The sequence below is a fragment of the Perna viridis genome, chromosome 8 (assembly GCF_037379345.1).
Source record: "Perna viridis isolate PV_CMFRI_1.1 ecotype Kerala chromosome 8, ASM3737934v1, whole genome shotgun sequence".
Lineage (NCBI taxonomy): Eukaryota > Metazoa > Mollusca > Bivalvia > Mytilida > Mytilidae > Perna > Perna viridis.
In genome coordinates this window covers 42,706,647-42,732,235 of record NC_142452.1, presented here as the reverse complement: position 1 = coordinate 42,732,235, position 25,589 = coordinate 42,706,647, and the positions used below count along the sequence as shown (strand labels likewise).

Here is a 25,589-nt window from a genome sequence, read left to right as displayed (position 1 = left end):
CCTTTCGCCCATTTGTTTTAACGTGTTTTCTAATCAATAACCTGAAACGGCGCTGTGCAAATCCTTAATAAGATGATCTTATCGTAGAAACTAACACACTTCATGCGCCTCTTTTGGAATCACAGTCTTCAACAAACCAGATAACCACATACAAAGAGTAAGGACAGTCAGAACATAAGCTTTGATTGAACATCTCTACCTTAATAGATTTTAATATTGCATTCCAGGTTCATGTATGTAAACGTGCTCTGATTATAAAAATCAAACGATGAAATGTCTACCGTTGCTTCTAATAGGTTGCTGATATCTGTGCGTTTATTAACAAACGAATTGATTTTTTTTGTCTTTTCATGACCAGCTTCAGTTTCTTATCATATTTTCGAAACATATGATTAATTAATTAAAATTGATCTCTTTTAAACTTGTATTTAATCATTGAAATAAAATCTGGACAATAACAAATAAAGCTTGACTAAGTAGTAAATCGTTTATTACGGAACAAATCCGAGGAATTAAATCGTTTATTACGAAACAAATCCTAGGAGTTAAATCGTTTATTACGTAAAAAATCCGAGGAGTTTAGACAATAATTTTTTTACGTTTTTTGACGTCTTGTAAAAAAAGATAATTTCTTTTCTATTTCGAACTATTTAGTTATTTTAGAATTAGAAGCAGTCAGAACAAGTTCTGGTTTGGCGCATTTTGTCCAAATTGTTAGCAGTAGACACTGACGACAGGTAATGGTAATAAGCTTATCAGTCCTTTTACAAAGTCGTTAATCTAATACAAAATTACCATTCATCATATTTGACAAATGAATCTAACCAAATGTTTTGCAATTGTTCTCATTTTTTTCATATCGATCATATCATTAGGTCTTCTTTGATGTTATATGCTTGTTTTGTCTTTTTTAATACACGATAACTTGTTCACCTGGATTGTTGCTCTACGTGACTTCAGTATTTGCCAAGAAATTAGTGAAGGTAGGAGTTAAATGATTTTGAATTACAAAAATAACAAAAAATTGATCAGCTTAATTTTTAAAATTGATTGTCTAGCGCTAAATCCCCAATTTACATAACATTTTATTGTTTCTGGTGTATTGCAAAACAAATATGTGTTATTATAAAAAAGGACAAAAACAAATGGATTATGCAGAGTAAAAGGAACTCAAAAAAAAAAAAAAAAATAAATAAATAAAAGGATATTTGCATGCATAAACTTGTATATAAATTATCATTACCAATCAATATCTAATTAAATATATTATGTATTCTTTTTTATAACAATAGACATAATAATCAACAATAGACATTTCTAAACTAAAGCATTTAAAAAAACACAGCTCTTAAGAACGTGCAAGTCCAGAATGGCTTCTTGAGTTCAGTAATATAAACGTATATATTACAATCGGTACTCTAGTGATGTTCTCAATTCTTAGTTATAAAAACGTAAAATATTCAAAATCGATTCGTGATATGTAATTTTAGTGCTTCCCTGTGTAAGAATCAGGCCAAATGTGTATACGGTGTGACACATGACGAAAGAGACGCAGAGATTTTATGGCATTGTCCAAGTCTATTACCTCATATGACGTTTGCCTTCTTAATATATTAATATGTCAAAGTATTTTGAAATACCCTATGGAAAAAAGTTGGAAAAATTTCTCAGCGCTTTTTTCCTATATAAGCAGTAAAAAATACTTAAGCCGTAAATGCTTCATAGATAATTAAATTTAATAGTTTTCGATTGTTTTCTAGATGTATCTAATTTATTCGAGAAATAAAATACCAAATTGAAATAAAATAATAATATGATACCTATGGCCTGATTCTAATTTAGAATCGTACTAAAATCTTACGAAAATCATTAATCCCTTGCCATCATTCTTTAGGCAGTATAATGTATCATTTTGAGGTGTTAACTTGTTGTATCAAATCATGTCATACTTCATTTTTACATTATAAATATTTTTAGTTTTAATGAAATTGGTTTTACGGTTGCATGATTATATTGATATAAAATCGTTTCTGTTTCACAAACTTCAGTAAATAGTGTGTGCGATGCATAAAATCAAGACTGAACAATTATATAAAAAAAAAATAGATTTTAATGTGCGTTGGCTACATACTACAAGAAGTGAAAATGTTGTTTGATGTCTATTTGAAATGTTATATGTTGGAAGTTGTTTTATCTTATTCGAAAGGTAGGTGCCACTACTGTAAAAAAAAAAAACGACTGTCTGTACCATAGTCAAAAGGTAGGTGCCACTACTGTAAAAAAAAATACCAGTGTCCGTACCATAGTCAAACGGTAAGTGCCACTACTGTACAAAAACGACGACTGTCCTACCATAGTCAAAAGGTAGGTGCCACTACTGTACAAAAAATGACTATCTGTACCATAATCAAAAGGTAGGTGCTTTACATGTATTCTATGGGATAAACTCCATTTTTTCTCGATTTGAATTGTCTCATTTTAATTATCAACATAACATCGTCAGTAATTGGTTACAAGTAATGTCAGGAAACGAAAATTTGTTATACATTAAAAGTATTGTAAAAGATCGTTGTCCATTAAACACGTGCAGACGTAAGTATTGAGGATAATTGAAGAAAAAAAAAAACACGTCATAAGGAAATAAAACAATAGATGAAGAAGCTCAAGCAAAAGAGAAATGCACATACAAATAAACAAAATGGTAAAAAAAAAGAAAAACAAAGAAAAATAAACAAAAAGTTGTGCAAGCTTCAACATTATATTATACGTAAAATATTGTATAGATATCGTTAGATAATAAACTAAGATAATAATGATATTTTCATTGAAAATTTAAAACAGCTTGATTCTGGTGACTAAAGGCGTAAATGCTACAAACATATGCACCAGCCTTAATAGTGTGTAGTACAATATAATATGACATATTTGACTCCCTACCCCGTTTATCACCTCCAACCAAAACAAACTTTTCACATACGTCTAAACGGACACAGGAGCTACCTTACAAAAAAACTCCCACTTTACAAAGTCAACATTACAAATTGTCAAACCATTGTATGGAGATTTTCAGCCATGTTGAAATCCTTGCACCTAAATGGAATCACCAAGAAAGCATTAGTTTTTTTCTATTTGGTGTTTAGTTACCTTTCAATAAAGTTGTTTGTTTATATTTTGAATTATATTTTTCACTTGAAGTTCGAAATCAGTTCGAACCTTATGTTTAAATTACACAGTATTTAAGATCTGCGTTAAGTATCAAGCTAATTATAGTATGTTACAAGTGTTTACTTGATTATGTAATGAAATACGGTTATGCCACTTTCTAAATTGCTTTCTGTACTGAGGAAGATGGTTTGTTGACTTACAAAATCTAATATGACGTCCTTAATAGACTTTGAGACTAGAACCTCTGGTCGATTTTTGATTATATATGAGCAGCACGCGACTTATTGTACGTGGCTTGTGTGTGTGTAAATTACTGCCCACTTTAATCATGGAAACAAAGACACGTACTATTCCTATATGTATCAATTGTTTCCATTCATTTCAGTACGTTGAATGTACATTCATTTCATATTTAATAAAAATATTAAACGCTATGTTTGAGAAAAACTTTTTTAATTCCGTAAAAATCATGTACGCACACACTCGTTAGCACTCGTCACGTGCCACGTGCTTCATCATGTATAAAACGGAACGATAACAATCGACAATGAATGAAACATTGTACCTGTTCATTTGTGAACACAGTAAGCTTATAATGCAAACGACTGTTTCCATATCTAACATCGTTTTACTTAATTCTACATTCCCTCTCATTTTAAAAAATACAAAGCAAAGTTTCACAAGCGAATTTATGGTCGTTCCCGCCGCGGGACTGGAACTTGTACCGCTGTGACATCTATGGCAACACCGCCTGCACTAGACCACTATATATATATATATTGAATTTCAATATCCCTCCGGTCTCCTAGAAAAAAAAACTTTTTTTTTGGTCTTCTTTTTAGCCTTAATTGTCCATGTCCCAGTTTCAACACCTGACATTGGACACAAGGATTTGAATCTCAATGGAGCCAATTTGATGAACTATATAACAGATATGAAATCATATGGAATGGAAGCTGAACCAATTAACTCATTGAAATTAACTGTTAAATCATGTGCTGATACAAGCGTGTACATCTACGACTCAGAAGAAGCGACAGGCATGACAGGGCTTTACAATTTTTTCATTGGTGCTAGCGGAAATACATGGACGGCTATTTACAAATTTACTTCCAGCAGTGGAAACTCACAGAAAACGTTTGTATATGACAGCGTTCTTACTTGTCCTAATTTTATATCCCTCTGGTTTAGCTGGAATGGTGGTATAATAAGTTACGGAAGAGGAACGTCGGTTAATGAAAACATCATTCTCGCATGGACTGACGTAACACCAATAGATATCAGAGGGGTTGGATTATCCACCGCATTTCAACAAACAGGAGAATGGAAAGTTATTACAAGCAGTAAGTCGGCAAAAATTAACTATAAATTATCTCGATATCATGTATTAAAACAATGCAAATTTCATATCACTTATCAGGTTCATCATACTATCGATCCGATTTAACTCACAATGGAACAATTTATATCAATACTGAAAAACATTTGAAAGTATTTAAAGTACATGTTACAACAGTTCATGCTTTACTCCACTTAAAATATGTCTTCTCACGTACTGTAAGCTATAGCAATATGCAGGTCTAAGTATTCCAAACAATTGATGTCTCATTTAACATTCAAATCTTAAAGAAAACAAATCAAAGAAAATTTTAATTTTTTTTTTTTTTTTTCTTGTCTTCCATTTTTTTTAAATTATTTTTTTTATATTATTATTATTTTTTTCTTTTATAATTTTTTTTTTTATGTTTTATTTTTCTTTTTTTTTAAAGCAGGTAATTTTTATATAAAAACATATTTATATTTTTATTATTTGTTATTTTGAATGAAATTAATAAAAACAATCTAAAGTTTCAAATTTAGACTTTATTTTGATGTATAGTATATGTGCAAGATTACATATGCTCAATACGTAATAAAAAAGTTTAAAAATTGTGACATCTCGTTTAGTTTCTGACAGATTTACTGGATTCTTCAGTAAGTGTGGTAGAACAAATACCAGGGCAAGCCTAGATTTTCTTGGTTCACTAAGAGTTCCATTAACTACTTGTGCAGCTGCCTGTAGAATGAATAGCGTTTGTCTCGGCTTCAACTTTCACAAACAGGATAAACAGTAAATATAATATTGTTTAAATCTTTCCTTTTGGGCAAGCTTCCCTTTCTCCTCATTTCCAAATTGTCCCATCTTCCCCTTCCCATCTTCCCTACTCAATCATTGTTACAACAGCTAAATATGCATTTCATTGGTTTATTCTATTCACTTATTTTGTTTAATTTTATTTCCATATAGACGTAGGCCTTATTCATTTTGTCTATAAATTATCACGAGTTTCTCTTTCCTTACTTAATGCATTACTCTCATTTCTGGGTGCCTGTATACCTCGTACTATATTGCTTGGTACATAATTAACTGGAAAATGTATCCGATCTTGGTACCTTGTAGTGAGGTGTTAAGTTTAGCATATTTTGCAGTTTGTCTTAAAACGCAATAAAAATCCGCAAATTTTACTGATATTAAGTACCGGAACAGTATTTGTTTAGCTCTTTGCTTTGAAATCGCAAAATCACACATCTTCCAAAACAACCATTCATACAATGTAATGAAAGACATTATTAATTGAGGATAACAACGGATGTAGAGGCACCGGAAAATATTGCTATAGAACACAAATGCAGACAAAATTAATACATAAAAAATGTATCGGTTAAACAAAATAGGATTGTAAATAAATCAAACATTGGAAATTATTAGGGACATGGACATAGTGGATCAATGTTTAAACTGCATGCAGGTTTGAGGAAACATCCACTGATGTCATGTCATGGGTATAAAGTCATCATATAACTAGTTATTTGTACGAGCTATATATCTGTATTTCAAAGGGTTTCCCTCACTTTTGAATTCAAAACAAATAAATAGAGAAAAAGATAATGAAAACATTAAAAAGTGTTACAGGTTACAAATAACATTTTATACACGAAATAAAACATAAGCTGTCGGTTACAAAATACAAGACAGATGGAGCAATCAGAAACTTTATATCTAAAATCTTTGTGAAAGATGAAAACAGGAAACTAAGATCCACATAAACAATTTAGAAAACAAAGTAATATAAAATTAGTTGTTAATTACCGATTAAAAAAGCTGCTCAAACAAATAAAATTAACTGAAATACATTATGTATTACATTAATGTAAAAATAAGATATTGAAGAAGTTCTTGAAACTGTTTATACTGTCGATACTTAGTACTTTGATAATAACTTTTCTCTGCAGATGTGAGCTTTTGACGGTAACAGGGGGCGTAGTTGAAGACATACCATTGACCAGTGATTTCGGATGGGACTACTATAAAAAATGCTACCAGGAAAAGGAAGTTTGCATCGGTTGCTTTTTTAAATCCATATAGAGGGTGAATTCATTATCGAAAATCATGTTTTAATGTAAATTTACGTTTCGATACGATACAAATCGACGCTAAAAGCAATTAGAATATAGTAATACAATTCACTGGAATAGGTTTATCTGAACGATGAGTAAACAGAAAACATGTCTAAACGGAATCTTGAATAATAAAAAAACTGTCTAAACGAAACCATGAATAAACAGAAAACCAGTCTAAACAAAACCATGAAAAAATAGAAAACCTTACTGAACCAATCACATTTCAAAATCCAATTGTATCTTCAAAATGTGTCTCGGTTTGTACAGGTTTAACTGAATAAAATGAAAACAAAAAGAAAAACAATCAGAGGTCTAAATATGAAAATATCTTCTTTTATTCCGAGTGTTTGTGCATCTTTATTTAATCTTCGGATGTCTCATGCTGTTGAAAACAATGCTTTTTCCTTCATTCACCTATTATTGATAAATACAATTTTGAAAAGAGTTATGATTTTTTTTTATTTTAGGAATGACTGTTCTATTTTTCTTTTCTGTCTATGCAAACATTACCGCAACCACGTGGTGAACACTAAAGAATCTGTTACGTTGCACTGAGGTAGGTTATTTCATGTAGACAGAAAAAAAAATGAAACAGTCGTTTATTATAATTCAATATTAATATCAATATTTAACGATTTAATATCAGAAAAGGTTGATGAAGTCGCATTATATTACACATTTGGTCCATCAGATGAATGAAAATTTATTATCCAACCATAATGTGATAACTACATTATCTCAAAAAAGAAACGCAACCAAGAAACATTTTTTGTACCAATGTTATTTTCCTGTGTTTTAATGGGTTTATTTATTAACATTATATTGAACTTATCAATTTAAAACCCATTTAAAGGTATTCAATAGAAATCATTTAAATTCAATCAACCAAGAGATGTTTGGGTAAAAATTGGTAACTTGTCACAAATAGAGCTTTATTAAAAAACGCAGTTGTTAAATTGTGCCCTGATGAGTTGACGCTATACCAAGGTTAGACGATGCTACCCGTAATATCGCAATCGGATAACTCCATACGGGGAATCCCAGAATGGTGTTAGCGGATGTAACAACGTTCACTGCAGTACGATATCTCGGCTATTGGAATGATACCATGAGCTAGGTCCTACACAAGACAGATACTGTTACAACTGAAGCTTAGGATCGCAGTATCTCAGTGCTTCCCCTGAGGAATAGAACTGCCACTGCAACAGCAGCCAATAACATCCAACTTACACGAAGTCATATCGGGACAGACAATACGAAATCGTCTACATGACCACAAATTGTGCGTCAGAAGACCTTACTTTGGAGCCACTCTTAGACGCCAATACCGCCAGATGAGGGTTTCGATGGTGTAACACAGTTCGTGTCTCGAACCTACAGAACTGGAGACGTGACTGGTTTAATGACGAATAAACTTGGAAAAGGAGGCGGCAGAATAGTGTCTTTAGGCGCCAAGTCGGCGGGGAAGAACCATGATATGGGCAGGCATCTCCCACGCCATACTGTTGGTACACATTCAAGGCAACTTGAATTCTGTTTGGTATCGCCACGAAATTCTACAGCCGCATTTATTGCCAGCGACCGAAACAGAGGTTTTCCAGCATAATATAATGCCAAACCACACACAGTGGGTCTTACTTTTGACTTTTTGGAACAACAAAATGTAAATGTAATGCGCTGGCCATTACAATCACTGGATCGCAACCCAATTTGACATGCTCGTGCACCAACGTCAACTCCTCGGCAACTTGAACAGGCTCTACAGCAGGAGTGGAAAAGAATATTGCAGCTCAAATACTGCATCTGGTTGAGCCTATGCTAAGATGAATTACAGCTATATAAGAAGTATTGAAATATAAGCTGTGTTAATTGACATTAAAGTGGCAAATTGTTTGATGTTAAGGAGAGTGACAGTTTGATAATCTATGTATCTTCTTTCTGTGATAAATGATGATTGTTATTTTTGAAGTAAATGTCATTTGTTCCAATGTTGCGTTTCTTTTTTGAGAAAGTAATTTTTTAAAGGAAACGTTACACTTGGAATAGTCTGTTTCCTATTACTATTTATTTCTTCCCAAAGTGATAGAGTGATACGAATTTCCATTTTTGCTTAGGACTTGATGTAGTATATAAACGTTAACATATTGGAATTTTTGTATTTAGTTTAGTAGCACTCCACAAAAGATCATGCAAAATTTGATTCATGGTCCGAACACCTACATATTTATTTATTTATTTATTTTTTGATATTTTGTTTAAAACTATATACCTAACAAAAAAAATTGTGGTTTTCATATAACCTCTGTTCATAACAGATATAAATTATATAAAGTGGACTATAGAATTCAATATAAATTACACTAAAATATAGAATAAACCATTGGGTTTTCAGTATGAATTATGTCATTATAGCAGACAGATTGGAATGAATAATTATGCATTTCATCATATAGACCTATAACGCAACAATAACAAAAACTAAAATATGTAGCCTTTTTTGGTGTATCACATTTTTCAATATTTGCATGTTTCTTAAAAAGGATGCGACTTAAAAACTCTTTCTTTTCAAATATGTCATGGCTGATATGTAATGAAGTAATAAAGTTTCCTTTTTTTCCTTCCCATTCTTTTCATGAAAAGAAACTTTTGGATGTATGCATCTAGTTAACAATGCAAGCACTATGTTCAATGTCAACACTATGCAAAACGAAAACAGAACATAAAAACGGATATTAAAAAATCAATACATTACTCATATGTTCACAGTGTTTTAGTTTTTTTGTTTTTTTTTTTATTATTTTTATTTTTAATCCATGCATTTAATTTTATATACGGTGTTTTATGTGTTCTTGTATACATATTTCAATTTAATTTGTAACAAGCGTTTCAATTATTTGGTTCTCTCTGTGAAAACCATGTTATTTTGTATAATCGTGCTTAGTACTATGAAGGCATAAACGTCGGTTGTTCAGCATATTGGGAATCCAATAATCCCATACAAAAAAAAACTTGTTTCAAAACGGATCATTTAATAATAAGCAACACTTATATGTTGTGATTGTATATTATATTAGATCACATCTTTTTAGTGTAAAGTAATTACATTTCAGTTCATACCCTACATAGCTTTTATTATAAGATGCATTTAATACAGAACACAAAATTGTGACCAGGTAATTAAGCGTTTCCAAGTTGGTTTATAACACTTGTTTAACTGCTGTTAAGTATATCGATATTGTTAAGCACGCTAGATTCCACTTTCGTCTAGTATCTGATTCAACGCCATCACTACATACAAATACTATCTAAAAATCCTTTTATCTCGTGAATGGTTTGTAAAATGCTCAAGATGATGGTAAGCCAAGCTTTTTTTTCATACCTTATCAAACAACAGCTTTATCAACAAAAGGATAATTAACATCGATATGTAAGCACAACGATAATTTTATGACTGTGAAATAAATCTAACAGTTCATTTTTGTTATGGAATAATGCATACAGATCCAACAATTTGAAATTTAATCAATTGAATTATTGCTCGGTGCGCAAAACAATAATCGAGTATCTATCTGACTCTTAATCATTACTACATACAGACAACTACACTATAATCTTTTTTACTCGGGAACCGATGCATAATAAATATGCTGATACCTGAGAGATAGGGTTGGAGAATATTTTATAACCATTTTGTTTCAATTCATTTTCATATAATTTGATTTCAGATTTATCACGCTCTCTACTTGGATATAAAATTGTGCAATCATCTCATAGATCAAATGTTGATACGTTACTGTGACGTCATCGACCTTTTTTTAATGTTTACTCGTTATACTTATAACATGTATATACAATACATGATTATTGTATTTTAAGTGTCTTTTTTTCGTTAAATAGATATTTAAAAGTTTTGAAATGCATCATATCAGTTAAATAACCTTGGGTTTTGTTCATGTATTTGAACAATAGAACAATTGGAACCTTCCCACTTGCCTGAATCTAACATGTACTTGGGAGATAAAATATTAAACATTTTTCTTTGTAATATTTTTAAAGCAAAAATGACAATTTCATTTTTTTGTGACGTTTTTAAAGTAATTCATACATTTAAATAAGCTTTTAAACACTTTTATTTGTGACTTCAAAAATGTCACGCTGTTTCCCCCTCTTATTTGTGAATATTAATTTAAAAAAATGTATTGATTTCATTTTTCTCCTCGTAGATGCAATATTTTACTCATGAAAAAATATATTGATGGTCTGTTGCGTTTTGTCAAGCAGAATAAATTACTTTATTTCTTTAAGTGAAATAATTACCTTAACAAAATTCTTAACAATTTGAAAATAAAACCTATTTTTATATTTATGGTCGTCATCATGAACTCGTGGATCGTTATGGTGTATCCATCTGCACCATGAAAACTGATGACGACCATACAACTTCTGTAGTGATGACTTCAATGTTGTAGCAACATAACCCTTTCCAGAAGCCTATTTGTTAGAGTTCTAGCGCGATACAAAAAGTCTAGGTAGTTTCGGCAAGCTCTGGCATAGCGTATGAGTTGTGATATGAACACTCCATACGCAGGAGCCGAAGGGATGTTGCCACAGATGAAAGGAAAGTTGACAATTCGGAATGAAAAGTCATCACGTTTGTCGTAAAGTTTGGTCAATAGTTTTCCTTTACCATCGATTTCTAAGTGTATGTCAAGATTTGAGGCTGACTTCACAATATCTGTAGTATCCTTTATCTCAAGTTCTGTTGGGTAGATGCGATGTATCCCCGAAATTAGGATTATTTAAAGATAATACGTCATCTATATAGCTGAAACTGAGATTGAAGGATCTAGCAAAACGATATTTTTTTCTTTCCGATCAAATCAGCTATAAAGTCAGCGTCATAAGAGTGAAGAAATAGGTCAGCAAGTAAAGGAGCACAATGTGTCCCCATTTGAATGCCGACCGTTTGTTGAAAAACACGTCCACCACACTGGACAAATATGTTGTCGATTAAAAATTCAAGCATTTTGTAAACATCTTCCTCTGTATATTTGGAAGATGATTTGGAATTATTTCTTACAAAGTATGAGGAATCTCTACCAAGAACTATATATTTGTATCTAGGTGTACCATCTTCTTTTTGAAAAAACAACGATGTATAATGTTTTTCAGTCGGGATTTTAATTGAGTATGGAGAATAGAATTATACAGTGTTGAAAAATCATAGGTTTTAATGCTGTTATATTCAGATAATAGTCTTGGATAGATTGTCTCCAAAAGAATTTTTCAGGATCCACATTGAATTAATACCACTATGGGAGTAACACATGTTGTAGTAGGACTGCAGACCCTCTTTGACAGTTGTGAGTATAGAAGTTAAAAGTTTTGAAAGAGGTTTGGTGGTTCATTTTGCAGATCCAGCTATGAAACGTTGTTTGTATGCATTCTTGTGAAGTTTAGGAATCCAGTACATAGACGGTAAATCACAATCATCGTCCTTGGTAGAGAGACCAAAAGAGGATAGCACAGATTTATGGATTTCCACAATCTCGTCTTTTGAACTTATCTTATAGCATTTGAACCACGAGGGTCTGATTTCAGTCTGAAAAGAAGTAAAGTGTTGTACAGATTACATGATGGAAACACGGAATATTAGAATATGGGACAAATTTGTCATCCAAATCCTACTAGAACCTAAATTGTTATCCACATTTTTAGACATGCTTGTATCTATCAAATAGGCTTCTCTATCTTTTGAAATTCGTCCTCTTACAGATAATATATTCCTCATTCATATATAAGGAATCACTCTGATGGCATCATTATTAACGAGCTTTTTACATTTACGAACGTAAAATTCTCAAGACAGTAAGCCGAGCTTTTTTTCAAAACTTATCAAACAATAGCTTTTTTAACATAGACCTAATTAATATTGATATACAAAAACAAAGACTGGGATATAAATCTAAGAATTCACTTGTTATGGAATTATGTATATAGATACATTAGTTTAGTAATTAATTGAATTGTTGCGTGATTTGCAATAAAAAAAAGAATACTGCATATATTAATCTTCCTTGTATATTGTTTGTTCATCAAACACTATACTCTGCGTCACATACATAACATACTGTTCAAATTTGAAATGTGATATGTATATATATATATGATATTGCGCATATCAATCTTTACTATTGATGTTTGGTTTTACAAACTGGGGAACGCGTAAAAAGAAAGCCAAAATAGCCTCAATAAAAAAATGTTGAAGAAAATTATGATTAAAATTATGATTAAATCAGAAAATGGTCTTTAACAGATATGAAGTATAGTTGTCAAAAGATAATTTATATGTATCTATATTGCCCCATGTGTACCTTTCATAATGAATACAATTAAATTGTGAAACCAAGACTAAAAGAACCATGACTTCATGCACTCAAACAAAAAAAGAACACCAAAACTTAATGTATATTATAAATCTAAGATTTTTAATATTAGTCAAATCATATATAGGGTATGTAAGTCTCGTCATGTGACCCCGTGAATTCACGATATTTGATCCTAGTCAACCATTCAAAAGCATGGAGACTTGTCATTTAGAGAACGTTGAGTTCAGTGTTGAGGACAAAACATCAGGCACTTCGAATTCGGCGTATTTGTTCTTCTGACGATATCACCAACAAACGTCTAGATGAACTCCGTGGTCATATATTATCGCGTGGCTATAAATCAACAGATATAGAGTCGTCACATTCTGAAACGTTGTATAATATTGATTTGTTGTGACATGCATCATCAATTTGATCCTCTATCCTACATAATAACACTTAAATGAACTGTCCCGTACTACCATGCATCGTGTACTAAGTTACAGTTCTAGATTAATCCTACGAGGAGGAATGACCCGGGCTTTTTTTTTATTTTTATATAGCCTAGCTGGCCGAGTGGTCTAGGACGCTGGGCTTAGTGCAGGCGGTGTTGCCATAGATGTCACAGCGGTACGAGTTCGAGGGAACATTCTAACAATGTTTGGAATTTTTCAGACCCTTCTATATATATCTATATTGAGAATATAATGTTTTCAAAATTACTGTAATTCATACGTGCGGTTAGTTCATTAATTTCATTAAGGAGGTACACCTAGGGTAAGGGACACAACTCTTAGAAATCATTGGAACGTTTGTATTCATCATTTTACATCAATCGCATGTAAGCATCAATGTGATTTTATTCTGTTTCAGAGAAAAGCTTGAAAGACTTTGGTGAAATTGCATATGATACAAACATGTCACTGATTTCAAGATTTACGTCCCTTACCCTAGGTCTACCTCCTTAACATGGAGATCGTGCCTTTGAAACATATTGCAGATTCGAATAAATATCTTTAAAATATGCTACAAATAATTTAACCAAATACATGTACAATAATTTTAGTGTAGAGTAATGGAATGATTCAGGGAAAGCATGGATATCTGTTTAGAGGCGAGACGTACTTTCATCCTGAAGAACATAAAAGCTAGTTAAGTGCTTCTCCGTCTAAGAATCATACAGAATGGGTATAATGTGTGGCATATAAAGAAAAGAACGCAAAAGAACAAGATTTCATTGTATTATTCACGTATTCATTCATCATAACCTGCAGGAATAACATCAAAGTATTTGTAAAGTTATTGAAAGGTCAAATTTAGTTCAAATGCATTATAAAAAAGTGGTGGAAAATGTTTCCTCATTTTGTGTGTATGTAAGCAGTTAAATAATATCTTTATAACAGATGTTGCCGAATTTTAGATATAATGAATATATTTGAGAAAAAAAATCCAAATCGAAAAAAGATGAAACATCTAAGTTAGTTCTTCTCTTTTTAATGCTAAATTTTGAGTTCTTATCAGCTGCATGCTTGTTCATGTCGCAGCTTAAACAACTTAGATTGGGAATAAAAGTCTTCACTTTGAGCTTGTTTGAACAAATTGTATAACATATTTGAAACTATATGAAACTAGCATTGGAATGGGCAACTTCTTAAAGCTAAGTGTCAAAGCCTGTGAGAATGCAATTCAGGGAGTTAACATATACAACTAATGTGAACAAATATGTATGATGGGGCTTCATAATTATTTTTATTGAAATCAGAACAAATATTTGGACGTATTTAATCAAATTAATTTCATACTGAGGATATAAGAAGCAGATAAAGCTGCTTATTGTAAACACAATCTTGACTGCTCTCACTATGTATCTTTATAGTTTAGCTGAAAAAATACTTAAAGTCTTTAATGCGATAAACTAAATATGTTAGAAAAAATTGGTCGACATTATAAAGTAAATGCAATCCCAGTCAATGTTACGTGATTATAACATCAACATAAACTGATAAATGTTGAGGGGAAATTTATATTATTTAGAACACATTTTAGAGAAAATCGAGAAACTATATAAACAATGTACAGCATGCATGTCAGAAGCCTGCCAATTTGACAATAAAATTCCATGACCACCTTTTTACTGGACACATTTGATAATTTTTTTCATAAAAATGAAAGAAAATTAAGAATTTTGACTAAGTTATTTTCATATGGAATGTTCATTCTCGATTCATGTAATAAAGGTATTTCTAATTTTACCTAAATGATATGGGGAATTGTGGCCTTTTTCCTTGAGTCTGATAGCACAGATGGTTAATTTCCATTGTCAAAGTGATAGGTTATTTCATTTCATGTTTTATGCCATGCCTGACTTTTTCACATGTTCATACATTAAAAATTGTGTTTTATTTTGTCGGAAATGGAAAAAAAGTGGGAACATATTTACTCTCTTTAAGTACAAGTTTACCTAACAAGCTGAAAAATGGAAAACAAAGTCGAAAGTGTTTTTTGTTTGTTTGTTTGTTTTTGTTTTTTGGTTTTGGTTTTGTGTTTTGTTATTTTGTCAACAGTGTAAACAAATAAAATGTCTTCAAAAATAATATTAACATAAATAAATCCAACATGTCTGAACGATTGGACTAAACAATTAAAACAGTTTAGTGTACTATATTGACAATACTTCCTTTCTTTCAATGTATATTAATATGTGAACGTTCAACGTCTCCTGTACGTTCAAATCCTCAAAAACACCATTATTAGTTCTCAAATCACTAATGGGGCACCCTGAATAACATTACTTGGAAAACTAACAAATAGATTTGGATTTTTTACAGTATGTAGATTAGCGAAAAAAACAAAAAAACAAAAAAAACAAAAAACAAAAAACAAAAAAACATTCAAATTGATGTCTGAGCATTTCGATTTCTTCGAAACTTTAGTTGTTTTCTTTTTTTTTTGTATTTTTTTTCGACTTTCGAAAGAAATTCGCCGATCTTTTTTTTTTCATTTGTTATTTACATAACAAAGTAAATCCATGAAACACACCCGTTTGTGTGAGTACACATGTTTACAGTAAATACACGTCATTCTAGCATAACTGTTTTCATAATGCGATCTCTTTTCTTTCCACTTTCCATTTTATGTATTTTATTTTAGTGTTTGATTTACTTCAGCAAGAACAGTGGCGTTGATCTTTCTATAATAATTAATCCCTCCATCATTGAGTAAACTAATGTTTAACTCAACAACACATTATAAAAAAAAGGATAGAGTAAACATCGTTATTCGATTAATGTATTTTACTCAATGAAAATTGGAAGAAAGCAGTCCTTTAACTGGAGAAAATTGTATTCGTCTGACAGGTTCCATCATTTATCATTTAATTTTTGTTCTGAAAAAAAAAAAGACAAAAAAACTATGAAACACTTGACTGAAGACTTTAATTTAATTATATTTATACTCAAATATAACATTATATATTTTATTAAAATAACAATCGTCTTAAAGTAGACTATCGTCGGAGCGTTTTTCCTGCAAAAGAATAAAAGAAACACAATGTAAATAAACTGAAAAAGTAAATGGCGAAACACAGTACCGATAGTCAAGGTTCAAACAGGTATATGCACCAACAATATGTATCAATTTGTTCAACTAAACTTTTGATTATAGATTAGATTATCATATATACATATTTTTAAGTTAATTTCAGTTAAATGCATGGCCAAAAAAAGTCAAGCAAAGAAAAAAAAAACAAAACAAAAAACAAATAGAAAAAGAGTCCTATATTCTGCAGCTATAGACTAATGCGTTAATTCTTGCAATTTTATTATTTAAACAAGGGACTGAGAGATTCAAAAGAGGTGACAGTTGTTGTTGGATTGTTTTCTATCCTTGTTAATATTTAAAAAAAATTGCAACAACCATTACATGCAATATAAGCAAATATTTCGGACTTGTTCAGTAAATAACGATCTTTACAAGAGAGTAGGCATAGCCTATAAACGAGTACAGCATTTTATATCTAAGTAGCAGTCCAGCTAAGAATCATGCAAAATGTGATTCATGGGTAAACAACCTACATATTTTTATTTTTGATATTTTGTTTAAATTACCAAAGTAAACAGAAATTAACATTAATTTTTTCATATAACCTATGTTCTTAGAAGATAAAAACTATATAAAAAGCACTGTAGATTTCAAAATTAAGGGAGATAACTCTGTAAATGACGCTCAAATACAATAGAATATATTGGATTTTCATTGTTGATTATCTCCTAAGAGCAGGCAGATTTGAATGAATAATTACACATTTCATAGTATAGACCCATAAAACAACTTAATTACAAAAATACAAATATGTAGCCTTTTTTGAGGTGAATAACATTTTTTCAGATTTTGCATGATTCTTACAAAGACTGCTACTTACATTATCAGGTTTGACTGTAAATGACAAATAGTTGTAATGTAACATTGAGATTTTCTCCGCGACATAACACTTTCGGACGACGACTTTTTGACCTTATCATTCTGCACCCTGCTTACTTGCACGTGCACGTTTCCATTGAGCAGCTCTCCTCACTTGCCACTGCTTCCCCAAACTTTGAGCTGTGCTCGATATGAAAATGTTTATAATTTTCGTCAGGATAGTGGAAATCTTGTATTTGTGTTTTTAAGACATTTTTGTTTATTGAAGACTTCTTTCCAACTTACCTCTTTTTTACACTTATGTGACATCACTTTAGCAATTCCGTTTAAATCAACATAGACTTGGAAATGACAGTCAGTAATCTGAAACAATGAACTGGTTATTTTGAATGAGCTGTATGTGTCAAATGCCAGTTTTATATACAATATTTCATATCACACGAATAAATGTTTGATCGAAACCAATTACATTTAATGTGGTTAAAAGTTCCGGTATATGGTTTAGCAAGGTAAACAACACTTATATCAGATATGTGAATCATAAAGTATCATTCCCTGTAAAATTCACACTCTGTATGACGTATAAAACCCACCAAACCAGCAATGTCTTTTTTTATTTTACATGTTGTTATATTTGTACGTAACAATAGTCCTTTCAATATGCAGATCTGTATCATTTTAGAAAACGATACATTCTTTGCACACTAAACTTAATAGAATAATTTGAAATCAAGAACAACAACTCTTGCAATGAGCAAAGTTTGTACACAATCTATATAAAACTCAAAAGTTTAACAACCCAGTGACAAATTATTTCTGAATTGGAAATGAAAGTGGTTTTACACATGTAAAAATCACCTTCTGCCATTGTTATAAAGGCTGCTACTAAAGTCGAATGTCCATAATAAAATCAACAAATGCTCTTACGTTACATATATCTACATACCGTACCGAGAGTGCTCGTAATCTTAACATCAAATTTAAAGTTAGTACCAGCTACAACCTGAAATTTAAGGATTACAAATTTTAGGGGGTCGCACAGAAACTCTATTTCATGCGTTAATTGAAGAGACTCCATCGATATTTTATAAAATAAGATTGATTCAGATTTCAAATATCTTGGCACCAATTAAATAAAACGTGATATTGGACGGATTACTTTGATATTCGTCATGTACGTCGAATCCGGTGGAAACTGTCTTAAGGTTTTACATTAGACAAAGAACGGAAATTAAAATTTGAAGGCTCAAAGAACAGTAATAGTTATGAGAAAATACAACTCGAAACAAAAACATGTCTAATATCGGATCTCTATTCAAACATACCTGAAGTTTCAAATACATACATATTAGAAAAATATTCAGGGCCATAACAGCTTATACCAATCCAACAATTTCGTTATAAATATTAAAAGGTATACTGATCGAACAGTCCAATAGCTTCTGCTTTCATGCAGTAAGATACAGCTGATACAGTTGTTGTTTTTGATAACACTGTGTTTTGAAAATCATGTAAATACTTGTTTTAACAAATACTAATTTAAAAATAAATTGCAAAATTTGGTATTTTTTTCCAAAATGCCATAGAGTTTATTATCAAAAGTTCACATATTTTACCACATATGTACCAAGTCATGACCAATGTCGTACAAGCTGTTTACGTGTTGTAATTTATATTTGGCAGATTTAATATGCATTTGTCTTGTTTATGGATCGGATATCAGTGTTCTATAATTGTGTTGCTACCCTTATTTGTCAATTGAACGTTATGCTCCGATCGGTATATTTGCTTTACTACAGAAAAAAAACAGTTTTAGGAACCACCTTATGACATTTGTCAGTTCATCCACCTAGGAGACTAAAATACAGCTAAACAAAAAACACAGAAATCTCCTTTAAACATGTTTCCTTGTTTATTTACTCTCTGATGTAATGTTAAAGAATACTATTAGTGGCTAATATATTATAACTTTATAAGGATATACTGAATAGAAAACTCATTTCTATCAAAAGCATCTGTCCGTTAAGAACTTATACAATTGCAGCAAAAAAAATAAAAAGAACGTCTTTTGCTATAGAATACCAGTCTAAGGTGGTACTTTTTTATGTAAGAACTAATTAATCTAGGTAGGGTTGTTCTTTCTTTGACTTAAAGATGATTTTTCTTCTTTGCCAATAATTTCCATTCCTGTTATATTCTCATATGTATTGTCATCCAATATTAAAACCGGAATTACGGATTTCAATCCACGTTTCTTGATTTCCTTTCCTTAGTTATCCAGGAACAAAGACCAAAATATGTAAAACAAACAAACACTATAAAGAACATAAATTTACTAAAATCATACAAACAAAGTAACAAAAATTATTGAGCAACTCGGACTCCACTAACAACTGAAAACATGGAACATGTGCACTGGTAGGGTAAGCGTCCTCTGCTTTTCTAGAAACACCCTCCGAGTTGCTCATAAAATGTTCGGGGTAGACTATAGAACAAAGTAAAAATAGTACACGTTAAACAAATCAGTTTTCATGGTGCAGATGGATATACCGTAACGATCCACGAGTTCATGATGATGACCATACAACTTCTGTAGTAATGACTTCAATCTTGTACGTATGAGATAGATATTTATTACATGAAAGATGTATGTTTGTTTCGTAAGATCTTCGAGTCACGCTCTGGTTTCACTGGCGTATGTCCCTCTGCCTGTTGCGTTTATTTGTTTATGCCTATTGGTCTTTTTTTTCTACTAAAACCTTCTTTCATTTTGCTACTGTATTTTAAAAATGCATGTACTAGTACAATGTATTTCGCTGGGCCTGTGAGGCTTTCCTCGACAGAGCCGTGGTTCATTGAGGACACGTCATGTTTCTTGCCGTGGATTAATATTTTTCATCCTGGTTGTTCGCAGCTACAGAATATCCATGAGTGAAAACAGGAACCTATGAAAAAAATTGAAAAAGCTCATCGGAGCTTCTTGGTAAAGGTAGTCAAAGTCATATTGAAAGTGTGTGTATCGTCAAGACAATATTTAGTTTAGTAGACGGATTGATACAAGACTTTAAATCTTGTTTCTGAATCCTGTAATTAATTTGCTATAGTTCATTTTATTCTATTGTTTTGACTGATGTTAAAATATGCAAATTACTTAATAAATATCTTTAAACTTCCATTTAGTTCAGTCGGAGTCTAGAAAAAAAATATATTTCATGAGACTCAGTTTAAATTTTGACTGATACATGAGCATTTTAAGAGTCACTCTTAATATACTCATATATCAGTCAAAATTCAAACTGAGCCTCATGAAACATATTTTTACTAACAGCAATTGAAGTGCCAGAAGATGGTAATCGGCCCCAGGTGCCCCCTGTCGTAATGCAACCTCTCCGAGATGGGCGCAATCCAAATGATTTGTTTTGAGTACACATCGTTTAGGCCTAGCTACGCCCTTGGAGATCGCTAAAATTTTCTAAGAATAACCATATGATAGTATTTTATTGTCAGGTTGTTATAGTCTTGAACTTGTCTAAGCTGTATTTTTGATAGTTAAATATATTTATGAGTCCAACAAAATAGTTTTTTTATTGGCACGCGGGGTCAAATATAGACGCTAAATATAAATCCTTACTTATAACATGTATTAAAAAAAGGGAAGACCACATCTGTTTTCTTTTTTCTTTTTTTTTGTTTGTTTGTTTTGTTTTGTTTATTTTTCGTTTCAGTGACTTTATTATGACTTGTTTCAAGTGGTGTTAACTTTCATGTTGTATATATATAAACGGAATTAAAAACATATTGACTTGCATGATGGTTAGTGGAAATTATTTAACATTAAACAGGGACTTTATATTACACTAATATACACTCCCTGCATTAGATAATAATAATGATAACAAAAATAGCAATTAACTATAAATATATGATAAATAAAAATATAAATAATAATTAAGATATGCCACTGTGACAAATCCATCAATTTATACAATAGCAGAAACATTTTAAAACAATACATAAAATGATTATCATCAGAAATTGAACTCTTTAATATTGGTAGTTTTTAGATCGAGCTACCTCAGTTTTCCGAGACTGGATACCCATTTTGAAACACATTTTCTTCGACACTTGAAAGCAAAATTTATCTCTCATTATATTGAATATTTCAAAACATTCAAATTGTTCTCTTAGACATTTCATTTAAAAAACTAATAAATTCACCGCATTTTGAAGACGATATCGGCAATAATCGTTTTCAGCTATGGGAAGTTGTTGTCCCAGTCCGTGGAAATAGACATTCAATATTCTCTGACTTTTCTATGACTTTTGAACTAAAATAAGACTTCCGAGTGTAATTTTGTAAAATATCATGCCGTCATATTGGGGGTCGTCTGAATTTGAGTTTCGTGTATTCTCATATGGTTATATATTCCACCAAAAGGTCAGTAACACATTCAGTTGGATACAAATGAATCTGAAAATCGTAGTTAGAGATAATTCAAAACCTTCAACAACAAAAAATTCTCCATTTCTACCAACAGCTTGCTTTTAAACTTCGGCATATTTGTGATAGTAATTTGTTTTTTGTTGTTTTTTTTTTTTCATTTTAAGTGTAACAATTTGTTTATATTACAATTTTTGGCAATAATTTTTATTATTATTTTTTTTTATTTTAAATGTCACCATTTGGATTGGCAAAACAAACGAACATTAATGAACCGCCATGATGAATTCATAATCGTTGTGATTATGTGCGTCTTTGTCCTCTACCATGTTTTTTTTATGAATAGGATAAGTCTTTGATGCACAGTTCTGTCATTTGTTGAAGCTTTAACGGGTATAGTTTATTTAGATGAGACAGACACACAGTAAACTTGCAAAAGCCATACACCATGTGCAAACTCATTTTAATGTACCTGTATGTTTATAAAGAGTTTTGTTGAGAGGCAATTTTCATTTAAATGAAATAGATTACTTTACATACTTGCTGAAAATTTTGATAATACAAGAAAAAAAACTGTGAAGTTCTTCTTGTACATACTGAAAACATGGTATGTATTTATTCCTTCTACAGATATTTTTATTGTTTTCACCAACACCGAATCAGAAAAGGGATTATAGTACATGTGGTATAAGGCTAAAAACCACCAATTCCACTTTCCATAGGCTTCTATGCTAATTTCACAATATTCAATGGCTTCTCTGGACTTTACCTTAACTTTAACCTGCAGAGGACTATATATCAGCATGATTCTACATATGTCAGCTCACAATCCTCAGAATGGCATGTGGGGTTAGCAGACTTGCAGTGCAGTACTGGTCACCAGAAGTGAAGGGTCTATAAATAGCATGGGAAATCCCAGTGTTTTCACAAGATAGGGGTATATTTAAAAATCATTATGGAGATTAGGCCTCACATCACAAGACGCAAAATGCACCTATAAAATGTACAGAAATGTTTTTCCTTTCAGAAACTGTTTGTATTTTTTAAATAAGATGAGAACTTTTTTCACAGCACTATGAGGAACAGGGGTAATTTCTGCGTAGGACTATTTTTGCGTACGTTCCAAATGCTCATTGGTTGAATTGGTGGTCTGTAACCTAAAGAGTCACTTTTTGTCTTAGAAAAAATAAATAACTATACAGGTTTCTTCCTACACACATACTGAATGCATTTGCAAAGTTTCAGTGAAATGTGACAAGCACTTTTTTAAATATTTGATTTTTAAATATAGAGTAACCAAGTTGTGCGAGCAAAAAAGTGACAATATTCTACCATACATAAATGCATTAAATATTTGCAAAGAACTTTTTCTGACTTTTCAAATAAAAAATATCAATCACAACTTGTTTTTTAACAATATTAATGAAGAAATAGTTTTAAAAGTAATCATTTTCTGAGAAATTGGTCTATTTTTAAAAATTTATTTCTGACATGCCTCCCCCTTTTTCTTGATCACATGTCAAAAATCCTAAATCTTTAAATTTTCACAAAAGGTGATATATTTGGCTTTACATTTGTAAATACAGTGTTTTCACATTAAAACATGACCAGTAAAGGGCACCTAAAGCAAAAAAAGTACTCAGTAATGGATTTTCCATGTTGCCATAGGGGAATGCTGATATGGCCTTAACCGCAGTAATGAAAGTGAGTTTTTCCTCATTTCTAACCTAATTTTTGCTCAAATCTACACAAAACTTGATTTCAAGTGCTTATTACCACCATATTTAGGTAAATATAGCCCTCAAAGTTTAATATTTGATATTTTTACTAAATTTTCTACACTTTTCACAAGATAGGACATGAAAATCAGCCAAAAAGACCAATTTTCCATAATTTGGACCTATAACTTAAAAAAATGCATATTTTGAAGGATTTTTGTAGTGTATTCCTCTCATGGCAAAGTTAACAAGATCTTCAAGTAGTTTAAAGCTATTTCAAGAAACTTTTCATTTTGCCATGGCTTCAACTTAAGGCTAAAAACCACCAATTCCATGTTCCATAGGCTTCTATGCTAATTTCACAATATTCAATGGCTTCTCTGGACTTTACCTTAACTTTAACCTGCAGAGGACTATATATCAGCATGATTCTACATATGTCAGCTCACAATCCTCAGAATGGCATGTGGGGTTAGCAGACTTGCAGTGCAGTACTGGTCACCAGAAGTGAAGGGTCTATAAATAGCATGGGAAATCCCAGTGTTTTCACAAGATAGGGGTATATTTAAAAATCATTATGGAGATTAGGCCTCACATCACAAGACGCAAAATGCACCTATAAAATGTACAGAAATGTTTTTCCTTTCAGAAACTGTTTAAATTTTTTAAATAAGATGAGAACTTTTTTCACAGCACTATGAGGAACAGGGGTAATTTCTGCGTAGGACTATTTTTGCGTACGTTCCAAATGCTCATTGGTTGAATTGGTGGTCTGTAACCTAAAATACATATGGTTATATCGATTGGAAAAATAATGCCCTACTAGACAAAAAATCATACTTATTATGACATACCATGTATAGCAACTTGTTTTTTTTTTTTGAAAAATACAATCGCATCTATATTTTTTCAAAAGGCGAGTTTGGTTCTAGAACATCAAGTGGAACAGCAGAAATATGTGTGGATATTTGAAAAGTTGATAAAGCAGTCTTATGGTGGGTTATACAAAAAAATATAAAGGACCATTTGTATATGGATTTAATCTGTAAAAGCATTATTGGGATATTCTGGATTTGTTTAAATATTTGTAGTGATAAATTGTCTATTTTCAGATGCATCGTCACAAATAGAGACTAAAGTTGTTAAGCCAAACATATGTAAAAATTCAACACCTTCCCAAAAGGAATGCTTATCTTTGATGCTGTTCAAATTTTTAACTGGAATGAAAGCTGCTAGGAAGCTGACGTTAGAAAAAAAAAGACGAAAAAAATGAAGTATATTGGTAACAACTACTTCATCAGTAGAAGAAGAAAAATTCAAATACGTAAATCCTATTAATTAATTTGATTCAGCTGTCCAAACTAAACCCTCTTTGTTTTGAGTGAAAATATTTGACATTTTTTTCTATGTTTTCCAATAACCAACCTGAATTATGTTTGTCAAATTGTCTATAACTTCTTAAAAGACGACCGGAATGTAATTTTAAAAAAACCTGAATCGTTTAATTGATTATATGAAGTTTCTGCTTTATAATTAGCTAATTAATCTTAAAACCATTGGATGCCATCTCATTCTTTTTTAGGGTGTTACAAGTGCCTTTGCTTAGTCAGCTATAAGAAGTTTGATAAAAAAAATCTGACTCCTTATACTCCTTATCAGTACGTACAAGTATGTATTTTTTAAGATCTTCTGGTTTTTTAAATGAGTTTCCAACATAATATTTCCAGTGGCACTTGTAATATTTATCTGATGGAGCCACAAAACTCTGATTTTTAGTAACAATATGTTGAGTGAAAACATGTTGCTGTAAGTTATTTTCTGTTTCAAAAAGACTTTTATTACAATTAGTCCAGTAACAAATTGGATGAGTAAATTTTCTATTATTTTTTTAATGAACTTTTCAAAGATTATTAAATCACTATCATCATTTTCAGATATTTCTGAAGATTCATCAAATTTAGCCTGTAATGAATTATAGTTCTTTTCTTGTTCTTTGACTTCTTTTCCTTTAAGGAGGTAGACCTAGGGTAAGGGACA

At 31.2% G+C, this 25,589-nt stretch overlaps 1 protein-coding gene and 1 long non-coding RNA gene across 2 annotated transcripts; one reads left to right on the top strand and one right to left on the bottom strand.

Annotated features, from left to right (window-relative positions):
• Positions 1–3,712: 3,712 nt before the first annotated feature.
• LOC148610609 (uncharacterized) lies at positions 3,713–6,955 on the top strand. The gene is made up of 4 exons (XM_088543207.1): positions 3,713–3,749; positions 4,008–4,508; positions 5,113–5,275; positions 6,439–6,955. Exons 1-4 carry the CDS (start codon positions 3,713–3,715, stop codon positions 6,569–6,571), a joined length of 834 nt encoding a protein of 277 aa, XP_088399333.1. The 3' UTR covers positions 6,572–6,955.
• Positions 6,956–16,391: 9,436 nt separating this feature from the next.
• On the bottom strand, positions 16,392–18,471 carry LOC148610608 (uncharacterized). The gene is made up of 3 exons (XR_015914834.1): positions 18,340–18,471; positions 17,679–17,756; positions 16,392–16,499 (listed from the first exon to the last, which is right to left on the bottom strand). It is a non-coding gene; the product is annotated as an uncharacterized LOC148610608 (long non-coding RNA).
• Positions 18,472–25,589: the final 7,118 nt, after the last annotated feature.

Excerpts from the sequence above, each read along its gene's own strand:
- LOC148610609 (XM_088543207.1), top strand. The coding sequence starts at position 3,713 with ATGAATGAAACATTGTACCTGTTCATTTGTGAACACA. Across the intron at positions 3,750-4,007 it reads CCTGTTCATTTGTGAACACA|CCTTAATTGTCCATGTCCCA; the intron begins GTAAGCTTATAA and ends TCTTCTTTTTAG. Across the intron at positions 4,509-5,112 it reads ATGGAAAGTTATTACAAGCA|TTTCTGACAGATTTACTGGA; the intron begins GTAAGTCGGCAA and ends CATCTCGTTTAG.